This window comes from Rissa tridactyla, chromosome 2 (genome assembly GCF_028500815.1).
Source record: "Rissa tridactyla isolate bRisTri1 chromosome 2, bRisTri1.patW.cur.20221130, whole genome shotgun sequence".
Classification (NCBI taxonomy): domain Eukaryota; kingdom Metazoa; phylum Chordata; class Aves; order Charadriiformes; family Laridae; genus Rissa; species Rissa tridactyla.
The window spans coordinates 163,949,737-163,970,700 of record NC_071467.1 but is presented as its reverse complement, the minus strand read 5'-3'; the positions used below and the strand labels follow the sequence as shown (position 1 = coordinate 163,970,700).

Genomic DNA, 20,964 nt, shown 5'->3' with positions numbered 1-20,964 from the left:
TTCCTCCTTTCCCACTGCTCCTCTTCCAAAGAATTGCTGGGTTTATCTATTGGATCTGTAGCAGAAGAATCCGGCACAAGTTACAGAGTTCAGAGAAAGGTGGAGAGCAGGAACAAGACCTTTTACAAGTTTTCACAGGCTTAAAGAGGGGCTGAAAAGTGTCTGAACTTCGGGTGCCCTTCCAGCAAAGTGCCTACCTGCTCAGTTTACTTCTCTGATGTATTTTAGGTGTCCACTTTAAAATGAGATTGTGTCCCGCTATATTTATCTCCTTTGACTGCAAAGGAAATGTAGTTGAATAGAGGCACGAAGACATCTACAGAGTCAGATGAATCCCATTGCAGATCCTTCATTTGTTTGGTTGCTCTTCTAATATTGACTATATAAAAAAACTACAGTATCAAAACCACTACTCCTTTACCTAATAGCCTAATGAATGGAAGTCGAAGTCCTTCAGACACAGCTGGTCTGAACTCCCATTGCTCACGTTGCAAAGGTACACCTTACTCTCAGAGGCACTGGGATAAACCACCATCTGTAGGCATTGTTATGCAGCCAAATATCCTGTATCACAAAACTGGAAGGGAAAACACAGGAAGGGGGAGCATGATGTAACCTAGCTAGTGCAGCACTTGACTGGAGAGAGTTAAACTGGACTGTAGTTGATGTTAAACACATGAACAGCCCCAAAAAAGGGACCAGAAGCCCATTTTGCACTCTCTTTTCAAAGTACCTTTACTAGGGCTCTAGATTTTTTGCCTATTTCCTCATGACTGCAAAGTCATTACAATTATGGATGCACCTTTATTTAATCTCTCACCCGTACTCTGTAAAACAGTCACTTTTTCAACAGAAAAGCAGGAAAGAAGCCTGAAAATACAGATGTGCTTTTCTTGACTTTGCTTTTGTTCTTCAGCCTCTTACTGAATAAATTTCCTTTAGATCGGGTTGCACAGAGACTTTTAGAGAGTTATCAGGGTATGAGTTCTGGCAGGGACCTTAAAACAGTGATTTAAAACTTAGTGTCCATCAGTTTCTTTTTCTGTGATGGAAATACTTTCATGTGTTGTGGGAAGTTCACATGATACAGATAACGTGACTGGTTTTGTTTGCTGTTTCAGATGTTGGGATGATGATGAAAATGGAGTGGTGTTATGGATCATCAAAGGTCCCATTCTGCTAACTGTATTAGTATGTCTTTTTTTTTTCATTTTGCCTTGAGTATCTTTCGAAATGTAAAAGCTAAGGTAGTGTCTCCGTTCAGTAAGCTGGGAGAAAAGCAACACCACAGTCTGTGGTATTGAATTTCAAATAGCTGAAAATTATTGTATAATAAGTGGTTTTGTCATTGTTTGGTTTGTTGCTTTTTTTTTTTTTTTTTTCCCCCTAAAACCACCCTAAATCACAACATAAAGGGTAAATCCTATATTTTCTAGAGTCATGTTAGGACACAATGGAATTTTCTTGACACCTCCATTCCACATACCACAGTTGTGTCTGTGTCTCTGTAAGTCATTTTCTGAAGAAAGGCAATCCATACTGGCAAGATTCTTAGATAATATGAAGCTGGTTTAATAAAAGAAATACATATAGAACACTTTATATAGTATAATTTTAAAATGAGTTCTCATGATGTAAACTTAAGACAAAAAAAATCTCCCTCATGCACACATTTATTCCATGTAAATTTAGGGAGGAACTGGTGTGTCATTTAGGTCTGTATCTTTTATAATCCCTGTCATCAACAATGAAGAGAACAGGGGGTACTATTCAGACCATGTAAGATCTACTAGGTGCTGACAAGTACAAGGAGTTAATATCAGACATAAAATGATATTGAGATACATAGGTCTATATTAATTCAACATAACTTTCAGCATATCTTCATGTATGACTATATATCGGTGGGAAAAATGAATACTATTTATAATGCTATTGATTTTGATCTGAGAATAGATCTGCATTGGTTTATAGCAGTGCAATTCCTGTGACTGGGGTTTTTTAGTTAATTTGTATCAACTGAAGATGTGTCCTGATTTCTGGTAAATTTATGGAGTTTGTTTTCTCTTTTCAGATTAACTTTATTATATTTATTAATGTGATCAGAATTCTAGTGCATAAATTGAAATCTCAAGAGGGAGGAGGTAGCCATTCAAACCACTTTGTGTAAGTATTTCTGAGTCTCTTGATATTGACCTGTTCTAGCTGTTATAAGAAATGCTTTATGGGCAGGAGCACAAAATGTTCTACTCCTTACTAATAGAAAGAGAAATGCCCAGAAGAAATAACAAGGTAAACTTTCCTTTTCATCCCAAATATCACATCTCTCTTTTTCTTTAGGGTGAGGAGGGTGGGGTGGATATGTTGGGGACAATGAGAAAAGTGAAATATAAAGTATTATAACTCCAAAAGGACCCAGCCTGAAAGTGTAAACACTACATGTCAGGTAATGCATCCATCTTGCTTCCAGTCCTTTCCTCACAGATGGACACATAGAGAAAAATGCAGATAATTTCCTTTAAATTCTTAGCAGCAACATGATGCTGATGTTCTGTTAACTGAACCTAGTTCTTCCTGCTTATGATCCCCTTCACAATCAATGGGAATCTGATCAATGCAGTTAGAGGACTCTGGCAAGATATTTAGCTCATCCTAAGATATATAAATATGGCTGTTAGTTATGGCACAGGACCCAGCATAAACCTGTACCCTTCTGGAGGCAGAATACCCTAGGACATCACCAGTGACTCTCACACCGCTGTTTAAGCAACTGAATCAAGTCCTGTGGAAGGTGATGATTAGATCTCCATTGACAGTTTTGGAAGTAGAGACACTTATATAGGGGTTACCTCCATGTGATTGAGAGTAGTCTCAAGAGAGTAGGTCAGAGTACTTAGTTTAGTGCCCCCGATTTTGCATGTATAGCAGGGAAAAGAACCCTTAAAGGTCAGTCCAGAAAACTTTCACGCTGATTTGTTCATCTTTGTTCACCAGGTGTTGATGTTGGGAGTGGCAGAAAGTAATTGTTCCATATCTTCGTTGGATGTGGTTGCCTCCATTACGGAGCTGTTCTCTGTATTAAAATTTGTTCCAATATATAATTGTTATCACTAATTTCATATTTCTAACAGTGCATTTTTCTTTTATTCTTGGTTTGCCAGGAGACTTGCTAAATCCACGTTACTCTTGATCCCCCTCTTTGGAGTGCACTACATTGTATTTGCATTTTTCCCAGAAAGCACTGGTCTGGAAGCTCGCCTTTATATTGAGCTGGGCTTGGGTTCTTTTCAGGTAAGCCAGACAAAATGTTGATCAATCCTAAGAGGTTTGGTCTCAGGATTTTTAAATTTTAAATTTACATTGGTTATTAGAGCTGGTGTTAATAATGTGCCTAAATTCCATACACATATTCCACCTTGCTCCTTTGCAAGCTCTTTCTGTTGTTTATTCCCTTATCTTATTACTTGAAATCTCACACTACTTTTGCATTCTGACCCAGACTTCGTATTAATAATCACAAAAAAATACAATATCTACCTTTATTGAATAACAATGACAGAGTGCCGTGAAGACTAGTCCATGGATTAAGGTGAACTGATTGAAAATAATTCCACATATAATAAAGGTGATGATAAGAGAAATGAAAAACTAAGGGTACTATATAGCAACCCGTTCTGCCCTTACCCTTTAGCAGTAGTGAATCCATCATGTTAATACTTCTTTGTTTCATTTATTTTGCTATACCACTGTTCAGAACAATATCTTGGATTTGAGAGGCTTGGTACATTTTGTAATAAAGAGCTGAGGTCCTTTCCTTCCCCTTTCCCCTGTTACCCCACAACAGCTTGTCCACGTTGATATGTGTTAAACATGATCCCTCTTCCATGTTTACCTTTCAACCATGGCCAGAATCTTTTTGGGAAAATCTTTACTTGCCCAGGCCAAAGCATGGACCAGGTTGACATTTTAACAACACAGAGAAGCAAAGGCCAGTATTCTGTGCTGTGTCTTATTTGGTTTACTAATATAGACATAGTTTAGCACTGTCCAGTGTTTGCCTGTGTTAACACTGTCTGTGAAATGGCTCGGCTTATGGCTGACTTAACACCCCTCTAAACAATGCCTGACTGTAGTTCTGGGTAAATACGAACCCAATAGCCAATATCTTGTGAGTGAAAGAAGATAGTTTAGCAGTCAAGGCGTAAAACAAGAACAGGTCCTCACCCAGTTTATTCACTACTGTAAATATAGACTAGAACAACACAGAGGTCCCTACTACTTTGTCTGAGGAAGAACTTATTTGTAGGAGACAGTAAACAGTAAGTTAGTCCTTAGTGTTTCCATACAAGGGAAATAATATACATATAGTGTTGCTGGTCCATTGGGGAATTTAGTTCTGTTATGAAAACCCATTAAATAGCGCCACATCACCTAAATTCCAATGGAAAAAATATGTATTTTTGCTGTCTTACTATTCAAATTTTGAGTGGAACTTGATGTCTATCTTTGATTCTATGCTTTAAATCGTGATGGTTGACTTTCTTCTCTCTACCCTCCCCATCCTAGGGTTTTGTTGTTGCTCTTCTATATTGCTTCTCAAATGCAGAGGTGAGTAGCAAGTACATAAGATTATCAGAACTTTTTAAACTCATAGGTCTTTCTTGTTTTTGTTTGTTGTTGTTGTTGTTGTTTTTATTTTTTTCCTTTTTGCAGAATAGATCCATGCTTTGATCTGCTCCTGAAAGCGTGAAATATGCATATCTTTTTTTTTTCCTTCGTACCTTTGTTGACTTTATTTCTATTCCTACAGTTCTGACAGAAGGACACAGTATAAGCTTTGAAGCAATGACCCTTTACAAATGGTTGGTGACTTTCTTGTCAGGGGACTGTTTTTCTGCTTTATGTCTGATTGCTATCATGGTGATGTCTCAATGGAAAGCTTGTAACACTCCTTACTTTAGGTTTATATTCTCCTAGTAAGTTTCTTCCCTTTCCCTTTCCCTTTCCCTTTCCCTTTCCCTTTCCCTTTCCCTTTCCCTTTCCCGGGCAGCCTATGCATTTTCAGTAGTTTTATTCAACAACTTTCTTACCTGGTTTTGTAACATTTTTAGAATTTGGATAAATTCCCTGTAGTACATTTTAGAGAGCCTATCATTTAAAAAAAACCAATTTGCTTGCACCTTGCCCCAAAGAGTAGAATGAAACAAAAGCCAGGAGGAAATGTAAAAACACATCTCATCCTCAGAAAAGTGTGTAGGTTAGGTGAGGAGAAGGACCCACTAATGGTGCCTCAGTCTCCCCACTAGCTTAGAGTGGACACTTCTCATAGACATGGCTAAATATAGGTGAAATTAATCCTACCCAAGGATGAATGATGCCTAGAATATATTTTTTACTTAGGAAAACAATTTATAATGGCCATTCTAGTGTTGTTCGAGAGAGTGCCTTCAGGACTAATTGTAAATACAGAATGTTCTACTTCCCACCTGCCTTCTCTCTGCCTAGACTTCTTGCCAACAGCCTTTAAATAGTTTCCATATTGTATTTCCCAACACAAAAAACTACTAGGTGTTAAAAAAGGGACAGACAGAGAGTGATCTCTGGCCCCAAGATTAAGTGGTATGGGTTGACTTGCATCCATGTTGCTTAGGGATAACCGCTTTTGGAGCAGATTGGCCACTCATTACAACTTGGCAGTGGATCCTTCCTGCATCTGTTACGGTTCCCTGCAACCATAAACAATAATTAATATTTTCTGTGTCTGTGTTTCTTCAGTTTTAAATATCTGCAACAATGTGATAGACTGTGCTGCTGCGAAGCAGGGTGGTATCTGTATGGGATGAAACTGATATCTCCTGGTGTTTGGAATAAGGTACATGGAGAGGTGAAAGGCCTTGAGCTTGCTGGGGTAGTACTGGAGTACTGGATTGGTGACAGAAGCCCCCTTTTATTTACTAGAGCCTTGAAAGCTCCAGACGGCATGTGTTGTCCATACTTGAAGTTGCACACAGGGGCTGGCATGTCTGTGTGGTTAACAGAGAGAACAAAGGCAGAATAGGGGCCACCTCAATGATAAATACTGCCAGTGACTTGCATGGAGCCTTGATGTCTGAGATGTATTTCTGCGTGTCCCACCCTCCTCTAGGTACATCACAGTAGAGCCCATACCTGGTAGAGGATTAGATAACAGAATTACTAGATGAATTCCTAAGTTCAGAGTACTTAAATCACATTTATCTATACATACTTCCCCTGTAAGAATTAATAGTCTGACTGAGTTTATTTGTGCATTTAATTTGGAGTGGGTTTGTGCTAATAATGGTACAACTATAACGCAGTCATAGATTTTTTGGTGGACGAGAAGCTCAACTTGAGCAGGCAGTGCGAACTTGAAGCCCAGAAAGCCAACCGCATCCTAGGCTGCATTAAAAGAAGTGTGGCCAGCGGATCGAGGGAGGTGATTCTGCCCCTCTACTCTGCTCTGGTGAGATCCCACCTGCAGTACTGCATCCAGCTCTGGAATCCTCACCACAAGAAGGACATGGACCTGTTGGAATGGGATCAGCAGAGGGCCACGAAGATGATCAGAGGGCTGGAGCACCTATGCTATGGGGACAGGCTGAGAGAGTTGAGGTTGTTCAGCCTGGAGAAAAGAAGGCTCCAAGAAGACCTTATAGCAGCCTTCCAGTACCTAAAGGGGGCCTACAGGAAGGATGGGGAGGGACTCTTTATCAGGGAGTGGAATGATACGACACGGGGTAATGGCCTCAAATTGAAAGAGGGTAGATTTAGATTAGATATCAGGAAGAAATTCTTTACTGTAAGGGTGGTGAGGCACTGGAACAGGTTGCCCAGGGAAGCTGTCAATGCCCCATCCCTGGAGGTGTTCAAGGCCAGGCTGGAAGAAGCTTTGAGCAGCCTGGTCTAGCGGGAGTTGTCCCTGCCCATGGCAGGGGCGTTGGAACTAGGTGATCTTTAAGGTCCCTTCCAACCTGAACCATTCTGTGATTCTGTGATTTTCAGTACTAATGACAGCTGCAGAAGATAGCAGCTATGTGGTTAGAAGCATTTGACAAATCTTCTAAGTTTGGGATGGCATTTGCAAATCACTTTGTAGAATTTCAGGAGAGCCACCCCCTTGCAGGAGAACCAGGTGGGGATGAAGCTGGACATGAACAGAGGTAACAGGGCACAGTGAGCACAGGAACAGACTGCTCACATGAATGGAGGCAAGGACTGGGTTCTTCCTGCACCTGCTTGCACTCCCTCTGATACAGCTTGGAGTGTGAGCTGCTTTATGTAGGGCAATAGAATCTGCTTTCCCCCTGTCCCTTCACCCAGGTCCCAGAAGTGTCAATAGCAGAGAGTGGACCTACAGGGTTGTTCAACCTGCCTGTTACTTTTGTGTCAGATGGTAAAAACATGAGTTTTGCTTATGCTTTTGAGGATCCTCAAGGCCTCTCTCAAATCTAATGTGTATTCAAGTTGATTCAGTATCTTTTAGAGTCAGTAAGGGATCTTTAAGAGGGCTTTCTATCTACATAAAGTGAAAGGCTGGAGAAGGACCCTTATTGTACATAGCAGGTCACAGCAAGGAGGCACAGAAGTTTCAGTATGAGGAAAAATAGAAATTATACGAAAAGGTAGAAATATTTATGAAGCAGACCTACAAGAATAAACAAAGAAACTGCAGTCAAAAACTGTGCCATCATCCTCTGAATATTGCAAATTAAGTCTGTTTATTTTCAAAAGTGAATAGGGACACAGTTTAAATTCTTCTAAAAATGCGTTAAGTCTTAATTCTGATCGATTTGGGTGCCTTTGTTCATCCATCTAGGCTAAGTAATCAGGTATACATTTTGGCATATTTTACCTTCAATGTCCACTAAGTCTTAATTTTCTGATTCTTTGTTTTTAAATTCCTTTCCTATAGGTTCAAAGTGAACTGAAGAAACAACTGTGCAAATGGCAGCATCAAGAATACCTGAACTTCACACACAAACGCAGGACTTTGTCCAGAGAAAACAGTCCAGTCAACTATGTCACTCAATTATCACTGCTTGAAAAAATTAGTCCAAAAAGGAAAACCTCTGTGTACCAGAATGGTATAACTTCTATCTGAGCTTTTCTAGCAGGACAAGTTGCTGTGACATTGTAACACACTACTGAAGAGATGGCCAACTTGGGTTCTTTATGGCTTTCCATAGTGTCAAGAGCCTTCCATGAATTTCTTGTCCTGAGTGTGATCTGCTTTTCTTACCTGGTACAGATCACTGTCACAACCCTGGTTCTCTCTCTCAAGTGTATAAAATCCACTTGTTTTGTTGTGAAAAGCCGTACCTTGTGCTAGTGTGAAACAACAGGTTAGAAGCAAAACCCAAAACCTATATCAATTCCTCCCAGGCCCAGTATGTTTGTCATGTCTTTGTTAGTGTTTCCCAAAATCTCCAGTTTTCAAGAGCACTATTCCTAATCTTAATTTGAAACAGTTATGGGGTGGCAAAATGTTCCATAATGATTAATGTTTTGCTAGTTGTTTTGAGACAACTTGAGCCAACTTAATGGAAATCACACGCAGAAACTTGCTAAGCAACCTCCTTTGAAAGGAATTTCAAGGTGTCGCAAGAGTGACACAAAAAGAGAATGAGTTCCATTATCTGTTTGGGTTTTTTTCTTCCATGCCTGGTGAACAGGGAGATTGAATTAGTCCAGAGGACCCCAAGCCCTTTCTTGTCCATGGGAAAACATGGAGTAGCTGAACATTAGAGAGATTATGAGTATATGAAGGAAGAACACAGAGCAAAGCCAATGCAGCATGCCAGATGGGCTACCTTGAGCTCAGAATGACTTACAGTCTTACTCTTAGTGCCCAGATGCTGGTCCTTGTGTAGCTGGAACTGACCTTCTGTCATCATAACCTTTAAGGTTGGCTGTATCCATCAATGATATACAGAATTAAACTGCTTTTGTGCTTTTTCGGGGGCCTTCCTTTGAGGACTAATCTGGTGTGATAGCTGTGATTATCTCAATCCCATCCATAATTTCTCAGCTCATTGTCATTCTACTCAGTGACATTTCTGGGTTCAGAATTATCAACGCAGAAGTGTGGTCTAGTAAAGCAAAATATGGTCTAGTATAACAGAGTGAACAAACGTGCTTGCATCACTTCTTCAGGTGGCCTTTCTCTTTCTTCAGAACTGAGTTGGACACTACCTCAGACTCTCCAAAAATAAAGAAAGGGCACACAAGGTGTTCCTTTCAAGATGGGACGGTTCCCAGGAGAACCTGCATCCAAACTTAAAAACACTGCTAGAGACCATGGCCATTCAAGTATGTGGTGACTTTCTGTGAAGTGCAATTTCACTTTAGATTTAAAAAGTAGTGCTCCAGTCCCTCATTTTGCTGTACTTTTGGTTAATTATTTAGGCCAGGGGACATTTGACTTTGTGGAAATCTCTTAGTTGGTTTTAGGTGCTTCATCTCTCATTCCATTGTTAGAGCAGAGATGAATTGCCCAAATTTCTCTATGTACAATTCAGATCAGTCATTTATTAGTCAGGCATTTACCCCATCTGTCCCAGTGAATCAGATGCTCTCTGTAACACGTTATTTTGTCTATTTAGACCTCCTTATCAGTTTTCCTTGTAAAAGTAATCCTTGCTCCTGTGTTATTGCCTAGCATAGTGATGTGAACACATTTGTATGATGTACATCTATAAAATGTAAGTGATAATTACAGCTGTTTTGAGTGAGTAATTTTTAATTATATTATGTCCGTTTAGATGTTTCATTCGAGACTTTATAAAAAAAGGACAGTCTTATAATTGTGTTTACTACAGATACAGTTTTGAAGCCAATGGATATATACAATTTTGTCCTCTTCACCCAATAAAAAAATTTACATTACATGATCTTGCAGCCTGAGTGAATGCCCCACTCCCCTTCCAAGACACCAGCACTAAGTCACAGGTCTGTGGAACCCTGCTTCTATCCATTTTTTAAAGACCATTATTTCAGGTATCTGAATTACTTCTGAATGTTTTATTGAGGAAATAGTTGTGTTAAACATTACTAAGTTGTCTATATGAAGAAACTGACCCTTATCTCTTCATCTGTCTTTGAGGAGGAACAAAGTTGGAATGAATTATCCTTCTGCTTTTGGCAGACTTTTGTTCTTCCAAAAAACACTGGCCCAAGGCTTTATGTCAATGGACCCCTACTCTCCCAGTACAATCTCCCCTTTATTTTCTCTCCCACTTACCTTCATGTTTATTCAGTGGATGTATGAGCCATCTTGTGTCACACAGCAGTCTTCCCAGCTGAGCTCCCAGGATGACCTGCATTTGACTTAAAGACCATTTATATCAATACATATCTTCTGCCTTTATTACTGGGAAGTTTCTATACTGGACTAAGGATCCAGAAAAAGGGAAAATGATAGCTAGGAAAGGTGATAGGTTCCAGTACACCATGAAGGATCTTTCCATCTGTCATCCAGTGTTCAGTCTCCTCAGACAATTCAACAGCTCTCACAACCCCACTGTTCCTGGCAGAACCCCGCAACCTAATTTGTACCTGTATACCATCACCATGTACATTAATCTTGCATTAACTCCCCAGATATCCCTTTTTGCCTCAAACTCTTTCCAGTAACCCTTACAACTCACCTCACAGAGATCTAACCCAGTGCCTCAAAGGTTCTCCAGCAACCTCAGCAATACACCAGCCACCAGCTTGGCTAGTCCTTTGTCCAAAACGTCCCTGTATCCCTCCAAATTATTATTGCTATTAATATTTCCAAGCCTTTTATTTTTCAAACATTTTGGACTAGGATGTGTGAGCCATAAACTGGAATTGAGCTGTATATGAAGATATTCTGCATATAGACAAAGCTACTATTTACATAATTTGTATAAAGAGCACATTTGGAACAACCTGGTGATGAGGTTAATAATCCTGGGGAGTGCAAAAGTTTCTTAGATAAAGGTTGTGTTTGGGTTGTGAAAAGGCTGCTGAGCCCTTCTTGATGGCACATCCGAGGACTTGATCGTGTGTGTAGGAGTAGGGAATGCTTCAGGGTTATATTGCTTCATTGCAGGCCCGCGAAGGCAGCAAAGGGTTTGCAAAAAAAAGGTGTCTAGAAGTGCGGTGTGGTCTGCGTGGAGGCACTGCCATCTCGTGGTGCGTGGTGTGTGCTGGGCACGCAGGTGGCCTGTCTGGGTGTGTGCAGTCCAAAAAGCCAGGCAATGCACCGAAACATTGCCCCCTACTCACAGCCAGTATGAACCTGATGTATGCCCTCTCTCAACGAGATTTGCATGATTACCAAAGAGCAGCTGCAATATATCATTAAGTTATATCAGCTAGGAAAAACTGCTTTATCTTCTTCTAATTCCCTGGCATCTTTTACACAGTTTAACTCTTCAAGTATTATTTTTAAATCCCTTTCAAACTACATTACAACCTGAAAAGGTTAAGAACAACTGTTTCAGTTGTTTTTCTTGGTGTTGTAGCAAAGACAGGTTGTTAAGGTAGCTGAAATTTCTCGTCAAGAGCAGATTTTTAACTCTTACTGTGTCAGCATATTTTTTCAGACAGCTTGATTGTGTGGACTCCAGATTTAAAGAAATTCTTCCAGCAGGCAACTTTATCTGCTTTTACAATTCTGAGCTTCCCCAAGATTACCTTATCCACCTAGAGTTGGATTTTCAGAGCAATGCAGTGGGATAGTAGAAGCTATTGGGAGAAAAACAGGCTTGAACACCATGAAGAATTGCAGTGCATCTCAAACTAAGGGAAGAAAAAGTTAATCAACTTAAATAAATGCATTGCATGACAGAGAATGATCTTCAGGAAAAATTAAATGCTGTGATAAGAAATACCCAATGCAATACTCTTTCTGTAAAGTAAAGGTGGTGTTCAGCTCACAGGTTAGGTTATGGCAGCAAAAATTTAGGTATCTCTATATTGCAGCCTATATAAGCCAGTGGAAGTATTAGCAATACAGTTAGTGAAATCTGTGAGACACTCAACTCTCCTTAAAGAAAGCATCTACATTTGGCCAATGGTATAGCTGTCTAGACATCACTGGCTATTGGTCTGGAGGTGGTTTCTGCTACATAATCATAGCTATCAAATGCTATTTCAGGTGGCTTGGGGCATCCAAGACATCTGCTCTGTCCTGGAGATATGATCCAGACTTTTGGACATTTAAACTTTTCTGGAAAAGCAGCTGGAGGCCAGGTAGGACACCACACAGCTCCTGAAATCACACTAGCTTCTTGCTAGTGATTTAAGCATCCAGTCCCTGCTCTTGGTGTCTGTTATGTGTAATGAAAGCTTGGGCACCTAGTCTATGTGTACATGCCTTCTTATTCCTTCAGTCCTACTCCATGAGATAAACTTCACCCTGTATCTAAAGCATATTAAAGGAGGGTCATAGGTTGATTTCTTTGTATTCAGGCTATCTGTGTGATTGCCTCACAAGCCAGTTATGACTTTTTTGGCATCTGCTAAACTGTTGTGCAAAAATGACTCTTCTCCATCAAACTCAATCTCAAGTCAAATTAGGTGAGTGGGCAAAGTTTATTGAATCCACACCCAAGATTAAAATCTGACACTAGAGAAGTCAAGACCAAATAATGGGCAAGTGACTAGATCCTCAAATGCAGAAATGGTGCCAGCTTTTTTGGAAATTCAGTGGTTACTTGTTGCTTAATGACTGGAATACACCACAGAAACTGCCAGATACAGTTTGATGCCTTTGTCTCACTAGATAGAAGTTGTCAGAAATAGTCCTTTGGTAAAGTCACAGACTGAACCTATAAGTCTTGATAATGTAGGGTTAAAAAGTGATTTAAAATAAATATGAACTTGAGATAGGGAGAAATTTTAAAAAATCAAACTAAAAAAAATAAATTTTTGAGTATCTGAGTGAGAATTTTTCAGTTTCAGTAAATATAGCAGGATTCGAGGCAGTTATCTCCTTGGTGTGTTTAGAGACCTAGTAAATGAAGTTTTACCAATGTCGTGCTCTTGGAGCAAATGTGTTGTAGTGTGGTACTGTTTCTTCAAAATTGTGGATACTTGTCATAGGACTTTTAGAGTGGTCTGAAAAACTTTTGGAGGTGCCTTTTCTTTCTCTGCCTCTTAACTATAAAAGGACCCTAAAATAAATCTCTTAGACTAGATGTAACCTTTAGAAAAAAGGCCTTTTCCAGATTCCCTGTTCCACATTTGTTAATCTCCCTTTGTAGTAAGGTAGTGACTGATGCTACCCTTCTGCACATGGTGGAAAGGGGAGACACATCCTGTGCCGCATGATCTAGCACTCAAAGAAAGGGCTGAGGCTGCCTCAGGTCACCTAGTAAATCCGTGTAAATGGATTACAATAGGGTATTTACAATAGTTTGAAAAATAGCAAAAAATGAAAATTCATATATCTGCACTGTCCTCCTCAACTCCCAACTTGCCCATGGGCCCAAGACACCCTTTCAGCCCAGGCCCTGCCTCAGCAATGCTGTAGGATGCTGATCCCCATCTTAACAACAATCCTGCCCCACCAAGCAGGGGATCATCCCACTGATCTGGGATTGATCCGTAGGCTGAGGTCCTGGCCTGTCCTTGGACCTGTCTTGGACCTATCTCACCACCATGAACTTGCCTGATGATCTAGACTCTTGGTTGAACCTGGTCTCCATCTACAGGCTTTCCTTGCTTCTTCACTGGGATGTGACTAGTCCTGCTGCTCATGCGATGCCCTGTGTCTCCCAGCCCTCATCCCTCGGGATTAGCCCTGGCTGCTCCCTGACACATTTCTAACCTCAGTTTCAATATATGTATGTCCACTTTCCCATCATGTTGACCAAGAAGTCCAACAGCATCCTGGCCTGTATCAGGAATAGAGCGGCCAGTAGGACTAAGGAAGTGATTGTCCCACCGTACTCAGCACTGGTAAGGCTGCACCTTGAGTGCTGTGTTGAGTTTTGGGCCCCTGACTACAAGAAAGACATTGAGGTACTGGAGCATGTCCAGAGAAGGGCAACAAAGTTGGTGAATGGTCTAGAGCACAAGTCTTATTAGGAGGGGCTAAGGGAACTGGGGTTGTTTAGCCTGGAGAACAGGAGGTTGAAGGGAGACCTTATCACCCTCTACAATGACCTGAAAGGAAGCTGTAGCTACGTGAGTGTTGGTCTCTTCTCCCAAGTAACAGGCAATAGGACAAGAGGAAACAGCCTCAAGTTGCACCAGGGGAGTTTTAGATTGAATATTAGGAAAAAAATTATTCAATGAAAGGGTTATTAAGCATTGGAACAGGCTGCCTGGGGAAGTGGTTGAGGCACCATCCCTGGAGGTATTTAAAAGAGGTGTTGACATGGTGCTGAAGGACGTGGTTTAGAGATGGACTTGGCAACGTCTGGTTATCAAGTAGACTCAATAATCTTAACGGTCTTTCCAACCTAAATGATTCTATGATTCTATGATTCTACTACTGATGCGATGTGCTAAACATCTTCCTCATGTAAGTCCACTGATTGATGGCGAAGGAAGACTGTGCATAATTCAGTGATGGCAAAGACTTCACACCTGGCTAGTCCAGGACTAACTTTGCCCAGCAGACTTGCAGGACTCCTTCACATGAGTAAGCTAACCCTTTTAGCCTAAAAAACTCCATCCTGCTGCTTTAGGAAGAAATACAGTACCCTGTAACTTCACAGACAAAAATTTCTCTTTGGTGCAATTTTATATCAGAACAGACTTATACAAAATAATAATACATTTATTGTGTCATCTACAGCAGTATACATGTTAAAAACAATTTCTCAAAACACAAAAAAGTTTAGAAAGCAGCAATTGATATCTGTGTTTCCACCTCATAACAAAGCTGAATAACCCCAGATCCCAAAACCAATTAAACCAAATTTGACCAAAAAAGGTCAGTATTAGACCGAACAGGCCAATAAGTTTGTACCTTGACACAGTGAAAAGCCAAAATACAGCTTTCCATCCAACAACTTGGTACTTCTCAGAGCTATAGCATGTTGCATTGCCACTAAATTGACAAAAAGAAAGGAAAGAGAACAAACACACTAAATATTTGTTTTTACAGATTATACCGGTACACAAAGGCCTCTTGAGACTTCTTTGCAAGCACAAAGTCCATCGGAAAAGGCATATCCAGAAGCCTAAGTCATTTCAGACACTGAAGAGTGTCATATCACACAGTGTCATATCACACAGTAATTCTTTACATAGATGAATTCCCCAAAAGAAAGACGATGGGAAATTGCAATTTGAATCATAAGAAGGTGAAAGACCACAAGGTTCAAAACATTGTTCAAGCTCTGCTGGTGTGTTTTCATACACAAAGTACAAAGTGTATTTAGCTGAATTTAGCTCTTTAGTAAAGATATGCACGGAGCTTAACAACAGAGCATCCTTAACTACGACTGCATCTCCCTATCTTCCTAATGCAATTCTGAACTGGTTGCATATGCCTGACTGCTAAAAGCAGAGGATAAAATCCTTACTTCTTTTCACTGCAGATGCACTATATACCACGGTTTGTTTCTGGACACAGAAACACTGGACATATGGACACAATCTGACAGAGAAAACAAGACTTCCTGAAAATTGCTCTCAGTGAGAGCTACTAAGCCTTTATCAGGCATGCACCTCCCCCAAATCTGATTGGTAATACCCAAAAGAAGCCACCCCCAAGCTTTTCAAGACCTTTATTTCTCAGCATGTATGAAGCAGAACAATAGCGACTGGGCAAAGTTGCCAGGGGAAAAGTCATCTACGAGTAGACTTCCACAGTGTCAACATCCGTCTCTGATCTGGTCAGCTAGACTTCCTGGTGGAAAGAAACAGATACTTGCAAAGTATGAATCATCTTACCCTTGACTAGACATCAAAAATACGTTTGATGCCTGTACTCTAAAATTGCTCATTTCTCTCTTGTGACTACAGAGGAAAAATGGAGAAACTAGATCAATGAAAGACATCATCTCTATTGATGTCTAAAGTTAAGTGATGTGGATATCTCCTTAGCCACCTGCTTACTGACACAGGATCTTTTCCAGGACTTTGCCTATGAGCAAGAATGCCTAATGCTGAAAATGCCGGCTGTCAAAAGGGACATGTATTTAATATAGCCCTTGATATTTGATTCTTTAAGAAAGACAATCAGGTAAATCCAGATATTTGGTTGCATCCTTGTATTATGTACATTTCTACAGCTGTAGACCCAGGAGTCCAACAGACACTGCCTTGAAATAGATATTTAAGTCTAGATTTCCGACTTGGGAGTTGAATCCAACCCAGTGAGTTTATCTTAGTTTCCTAGATATCCACACAGAGCTCACAGATATGACATAGGAACTATAGGAGACAATAACCTTGTCTGGCAGATGGAGACAAAGCAGGATCCCATGTGGTGTCCCATATATCCTGCTCTATCTGTTCTTGCTACCTTGTCTCGCTTCCCTTTAGACCTTCCAAGCTATAACAGCTCTGCTGAGGTCATATTTATTGTTCTCCAGTGTCATGTAGCAGATGATTTTAAGCATCCTACATTTCTCTGGAAGCCTTGCCTACATGAGAAAATCTCAGAACAAAAAAAAAAAAAAGAGTCTTAACATCATGAAATACATAACCAAACCAAGGAGGAAAAGCTTAATTTGTTGAACTTTCTAGGTACATCCACTGAATGCGGAAACTATGAGGATTACCTTTGTCATTTGGATCCTGTACTTTGACATGTAAAAAGGCTTCACAGGACTTCATGGCAATTGTAAAATCACAGCTTGCATGTTTCTGTTGATGTTGAGGACACAGAGGGGTAAGTACAGTAGCTTCATCCAGGATGCAACATCTATTCTACATGTATCTTCTCAAACCACTCACTCACTGTCAAAAGGCTACAAACAAACCTGGTTACATTACTCTTTCTTCCTGACTCTCCTGTAATACTTGGATGCAGATACTCCTTGTGATTATAGCTGGCTAACAGTGGTCATGCTTTCCTCACCATCTCCTCTCTATCATTATTTTTTGAAGTAGATGTTGGATGGGAGACATCGAGAGGCTCATCAAAGACTGGATGATGCTACGGGCAGAAAGTTGAAAAACCACCCACTCATCTAGATTGTCCTGTGAAAATAGCTTGCAGTAACTCATCCTCAGCCGTTTGCAGCAGTAGTTTTCAACCTTATTTTGATCTATAGGAGCCTTCACATAATTACAGGTAAGACAAAAGCCCTTCAGGACCCTAACAAGCATATATTACTATACACAATGAATGAACTTATTCTACTTAATCATCTTCCACGGATACTTCAGAAATAGTCTCTCACACCTCCACAGACCACAGGTTGAAAAACTGTGCCATAAAAAAAACGTTTCTGAAGCACTATTGAAAAACAGTTTCAAATAACAAGGTAAATAAAGCCAATTAAATGATTGGGGTTTGCATTTCTTTTGTTGCCACTGTTTACTAAAGTCACTCCTGACATTTTTTTTTGGCCATACTCTCTGAAATTTGTATATCTAATTTCTGGCAGGGCTGGGCTGGAAAGATAATGTGGTTAGGCACCTGCATGGTTCACAGGCCAGATTTAGTAAGGATTTAGTAGCAGTGTCAGACAGATGAGCAATGAAATCTCACAAGTTGATACAACCAGTATATTTTTGCTACTTTTAATGTTGATTTCCTGCAGTATGATGACTGACTGAGTATCCTATCCCTTTGATTGGAAATGGCAGCAACGCAGTTTCTCTTGTAACATTATAACTGAAAACAGAAAAGGAGAAATCTGGGATCATTTCTGCCTTTAGATCTGACTGAATGAAAGCTCCTCAAAAACAAAATCTCATTTATACGTTTTCAAGAACTGGAAATCTTTCTCTTAGTTTTTATTGTTACCTTTTTTTTTTTTTTTTCTGAGGTGCTTAATACACTGCTTCCAGTTAATTTCCCTGCTGTTTTCAATGGATTTGCATATATCTGTTTGTGCTTCCTTGTATTGGTTTTGCAGCCCAAACCAGGATTAAAGCTGAAACAAATGCAGCTGAATAGCATGATTATTTTTAGCCTTATCTTTCAACTGCATGACCAAAGATAAACTGTAGACTTTATCTGAAATAAAGCTGTTCGTATTACAGGAAGGGAGAAAGGAACTGGAGGCAAGATTAGTATGACAAGGAGCATAAGCAAGCCAGCAGTTATTTTAATTTGGAATTCAGAAAAAAGGTTTCTAACTGCCAGAAGAGTGATGTTTTACAATAACTTTCCAGTGGGAAGTGAAAGTGCAAAAAAGTAAAAGCCTACTGAATTTTAAAAGGGGAATTGATCAGTTTAGGAGTGGGAGTAATATGCTGTGAAAATAATGCTAATTACAGAATTACAGAGTTTCCTTCAGATTAAGCATCCTTATGGCACTATGCTGCTCTGGAACCTGAGGATCAGAGACCAACAGCTCTAACTCTGCTAAATATTTTTTATTCTTGAACATTTTGTCTTTGTGTATTTTTAGTTATTGATTTCTTTGCTCCATGGGGTTTATGGAAAAAGAAAAGAAAAGAAAAGAAAAGAAAAGAAAAGAAAAGAAAAGAAAAGAAAAGAAAAGAAAAGAAAAGAAAAGAAAAGAAAAGAAAAGAAAAGAAAAGAAAAGAAAAGAAAAGAAAAGAAAAGAAAAGAAAAGAAAAGAAAAGAGAAAAAGAATCTTTGAACTAATCAGAAGTCCTGCATAGCCCTTCATATGCAAGCACAGAAGCTATCATGCTATGCAGAAGCAGAATTTCATCCATCATTGATATGACAATATTATGACAAGCCACAATTTTACAAAATGACATGGACAAGGCAAGTCATGGCACCTAATCCTTCTATCACTGCTGAAAAGAATCAGATTCACCCAGGTCAGGATTTGAGCAGGAGTCTAACAAACACTGTATTGTGTCCAGTTCTGGTACCAACAATTCAAGAAAGATGTGTCCAGACTGGAGAGGGTCAAAAGGAAGGCCATGAAGATGGATCAAAGGGATAGACAACCCACTCAATAAGGAAAGACTGAAGGAGTTAGGTCTTTTCTACCTAGAAAAGAGAAGACTCAGGGGGAACCTCATCACTGTATTCAAGTACTTAAAGGGTGGTTACAAAGAGGATGGAGGCTGTTTCTTCACAAGGACCCACATGGAAAAGACAGGGGGAACAGGTACAAGTTGCACGAGGAGAGGTTTCATCTCAATACAAGAAAGAGATTTTTTACAGTGAGAACAATCATTCACTAGAACAACCTCCCCAGGGACATGCTAAAGTCCATATCACCGGAGGTTTTCAAGATGCAGTTAAGCAGGGTACTACATAATCTCATCTTGGCTCCCTTTCTCATAAAATGTTGGACCAGATGGTTTTTCAAGGTCCCTTCCAACCTGGACTGTTGATTTTAAGATTCTCTGAACTGCTTTGCATTCCTTTCTGGAAGGTCTCTCACCCATGCCATTGGTGATGGAGAGAGTCTAGGCAGAGTCATCTTTGCAAATGGAATCTCAAGTTATTAATACAGTTAGTTCCTGCCCACTTCTAGTCGTTATTTAGCCTTGTAGTTGCAAGACACAGTTCTTTAGTTGCAATGATGGACAGATGGTGAAAATGAGGAGTTAGACATCAATTAAAGTGTCTGAATTTAACTTCCAAACTGCACCTTTTTTGCATTTCACTCTGGACTCACCTGCTTTCAACCCTCTCCCTTCTCCCACCACCTTATTTTAACATCTGCTTTTCAAATACAAATACTTAAATGCAGCAGAGGAACTTGGGTGTTTTTCCTCTATAAATAAAACCTCCCACAACTAGACATTTAAGTTTCATTACCTGGGCTCTGAGTTCCAAATTTACTACAAGTAGATGAAGGTAAAAGGAGGTAAGGTCACCATGCAGCAATGAAACAAGCCTTGTCTTTTGAAATAGAGGTTGTCGTTTTCATTTTGGGATGTTAATTGTCCTGTAGTACCAGCACTCCACAATAAAAAGTCAATAATCAAACAGTGCTTAGATACAGTAAATAGTCACAAAAGCTGCAATGCAGAAACTTTTTGTACATTTACAAAAGCAAAATAAGAAAATTTGACAAGAAATACATAATGGACATGGTATAAAAAATGGCTCAAGGAGCACTGCACGCTTGTTTTTCTTTTAATTATGTATTGGTTTTAATAACATAGCCTTTCTAGCTCCAAAATATATTTCACAGTGAAAAATCAAACAAAGCACTGTTACACTCAATTGATATTTACACACACTTAGAAGCAAACCACCTGTTGGTTTCTTCCATCCTGAAACAAATAGAAATGACGGCCACTGTGAATGGTGGCCATGCATGTCCAGCATCTTCAGTTTACATTCAACATAAAGATTTTTTGAGAGTTAATTTGTGCGATGGCATCAGAGTCTGATTTAGATAACTATATACACCTGAAGTATGATCTTTCCAGTAACACTGAGGAAGTTTGAGAGACTTAGGAAAGCCACATTTGGAAGTGCCTCAACACCGCCAATAAAAGAATCATAATAGAAGGGGGTTGCCTGTATAATATATATTAAATATTTCAAGACATACCATCTCCTCTAGGAAATTCAGTGCTGGTGAAAGGTACCGAAAACTTCAATTTATCCACTGAACAAGAAACACAGGGACTGCAACTGCAGAAATTTCCCCTCCACTGCCCTCCAACTTGTCTTGCTGTTGAGCATTGGCTCTAGGAATTTAAGGGGCAAGTCCAAGTTTTCAGTCCTTGGCCTCTCTTGCTGAGATTGCCGAAAAATAATAGTAATAGTAATGTGCTGAGGCCAAATCCCAAGCCAAAGTGAAATGGCTTTGTTCTAACGACAACAACAGTTTTCTGTACTGATTTTAATTTAGCTGAGGACCTGGGCTCCGGTATGCATGACTGGAGGGTGGT

At 39.8% G+C, this 20,964-nt stretch overlaps 1 protein-coding gene across 1 annotated transcript in view; it reads left to right on the top strand.

Moving 5' to 3' along the window:
• LOC128905118 (vasoactive intestinal polypeptide receptor 1-like) overlaps window positions 1-8,122 on the top strand; it is a 35,985-nt gene extending 27,863 nt beyond the window's left edge. The window contains exons 10-14 of the mRNA XM_054190604.1: window positions 1,122-1,191; window positions 2,075-2,166; window positions 3,162-3,291; window positions 4,567-4,608; window positions 7,934-8,122. Of these exons, the coding sequence (XP_054046579.1) occupies window positions 1,122-1,191; window positions 2,075-2,166; window positions 3,162-3,291; window positions 4,567-4,608; window positions 7,934-8,122 (523 nt within the window). The remainder of the gene's footprint in view (window positions 1-1,121; window positions 1,192-2,074; window positions 2,167-3,161; window positions 3,292-4,566; window positions 4,609-7,933) is intronic.
• Window positions 8,123-20,964: the final 12,842 nt, after the last annotated feature.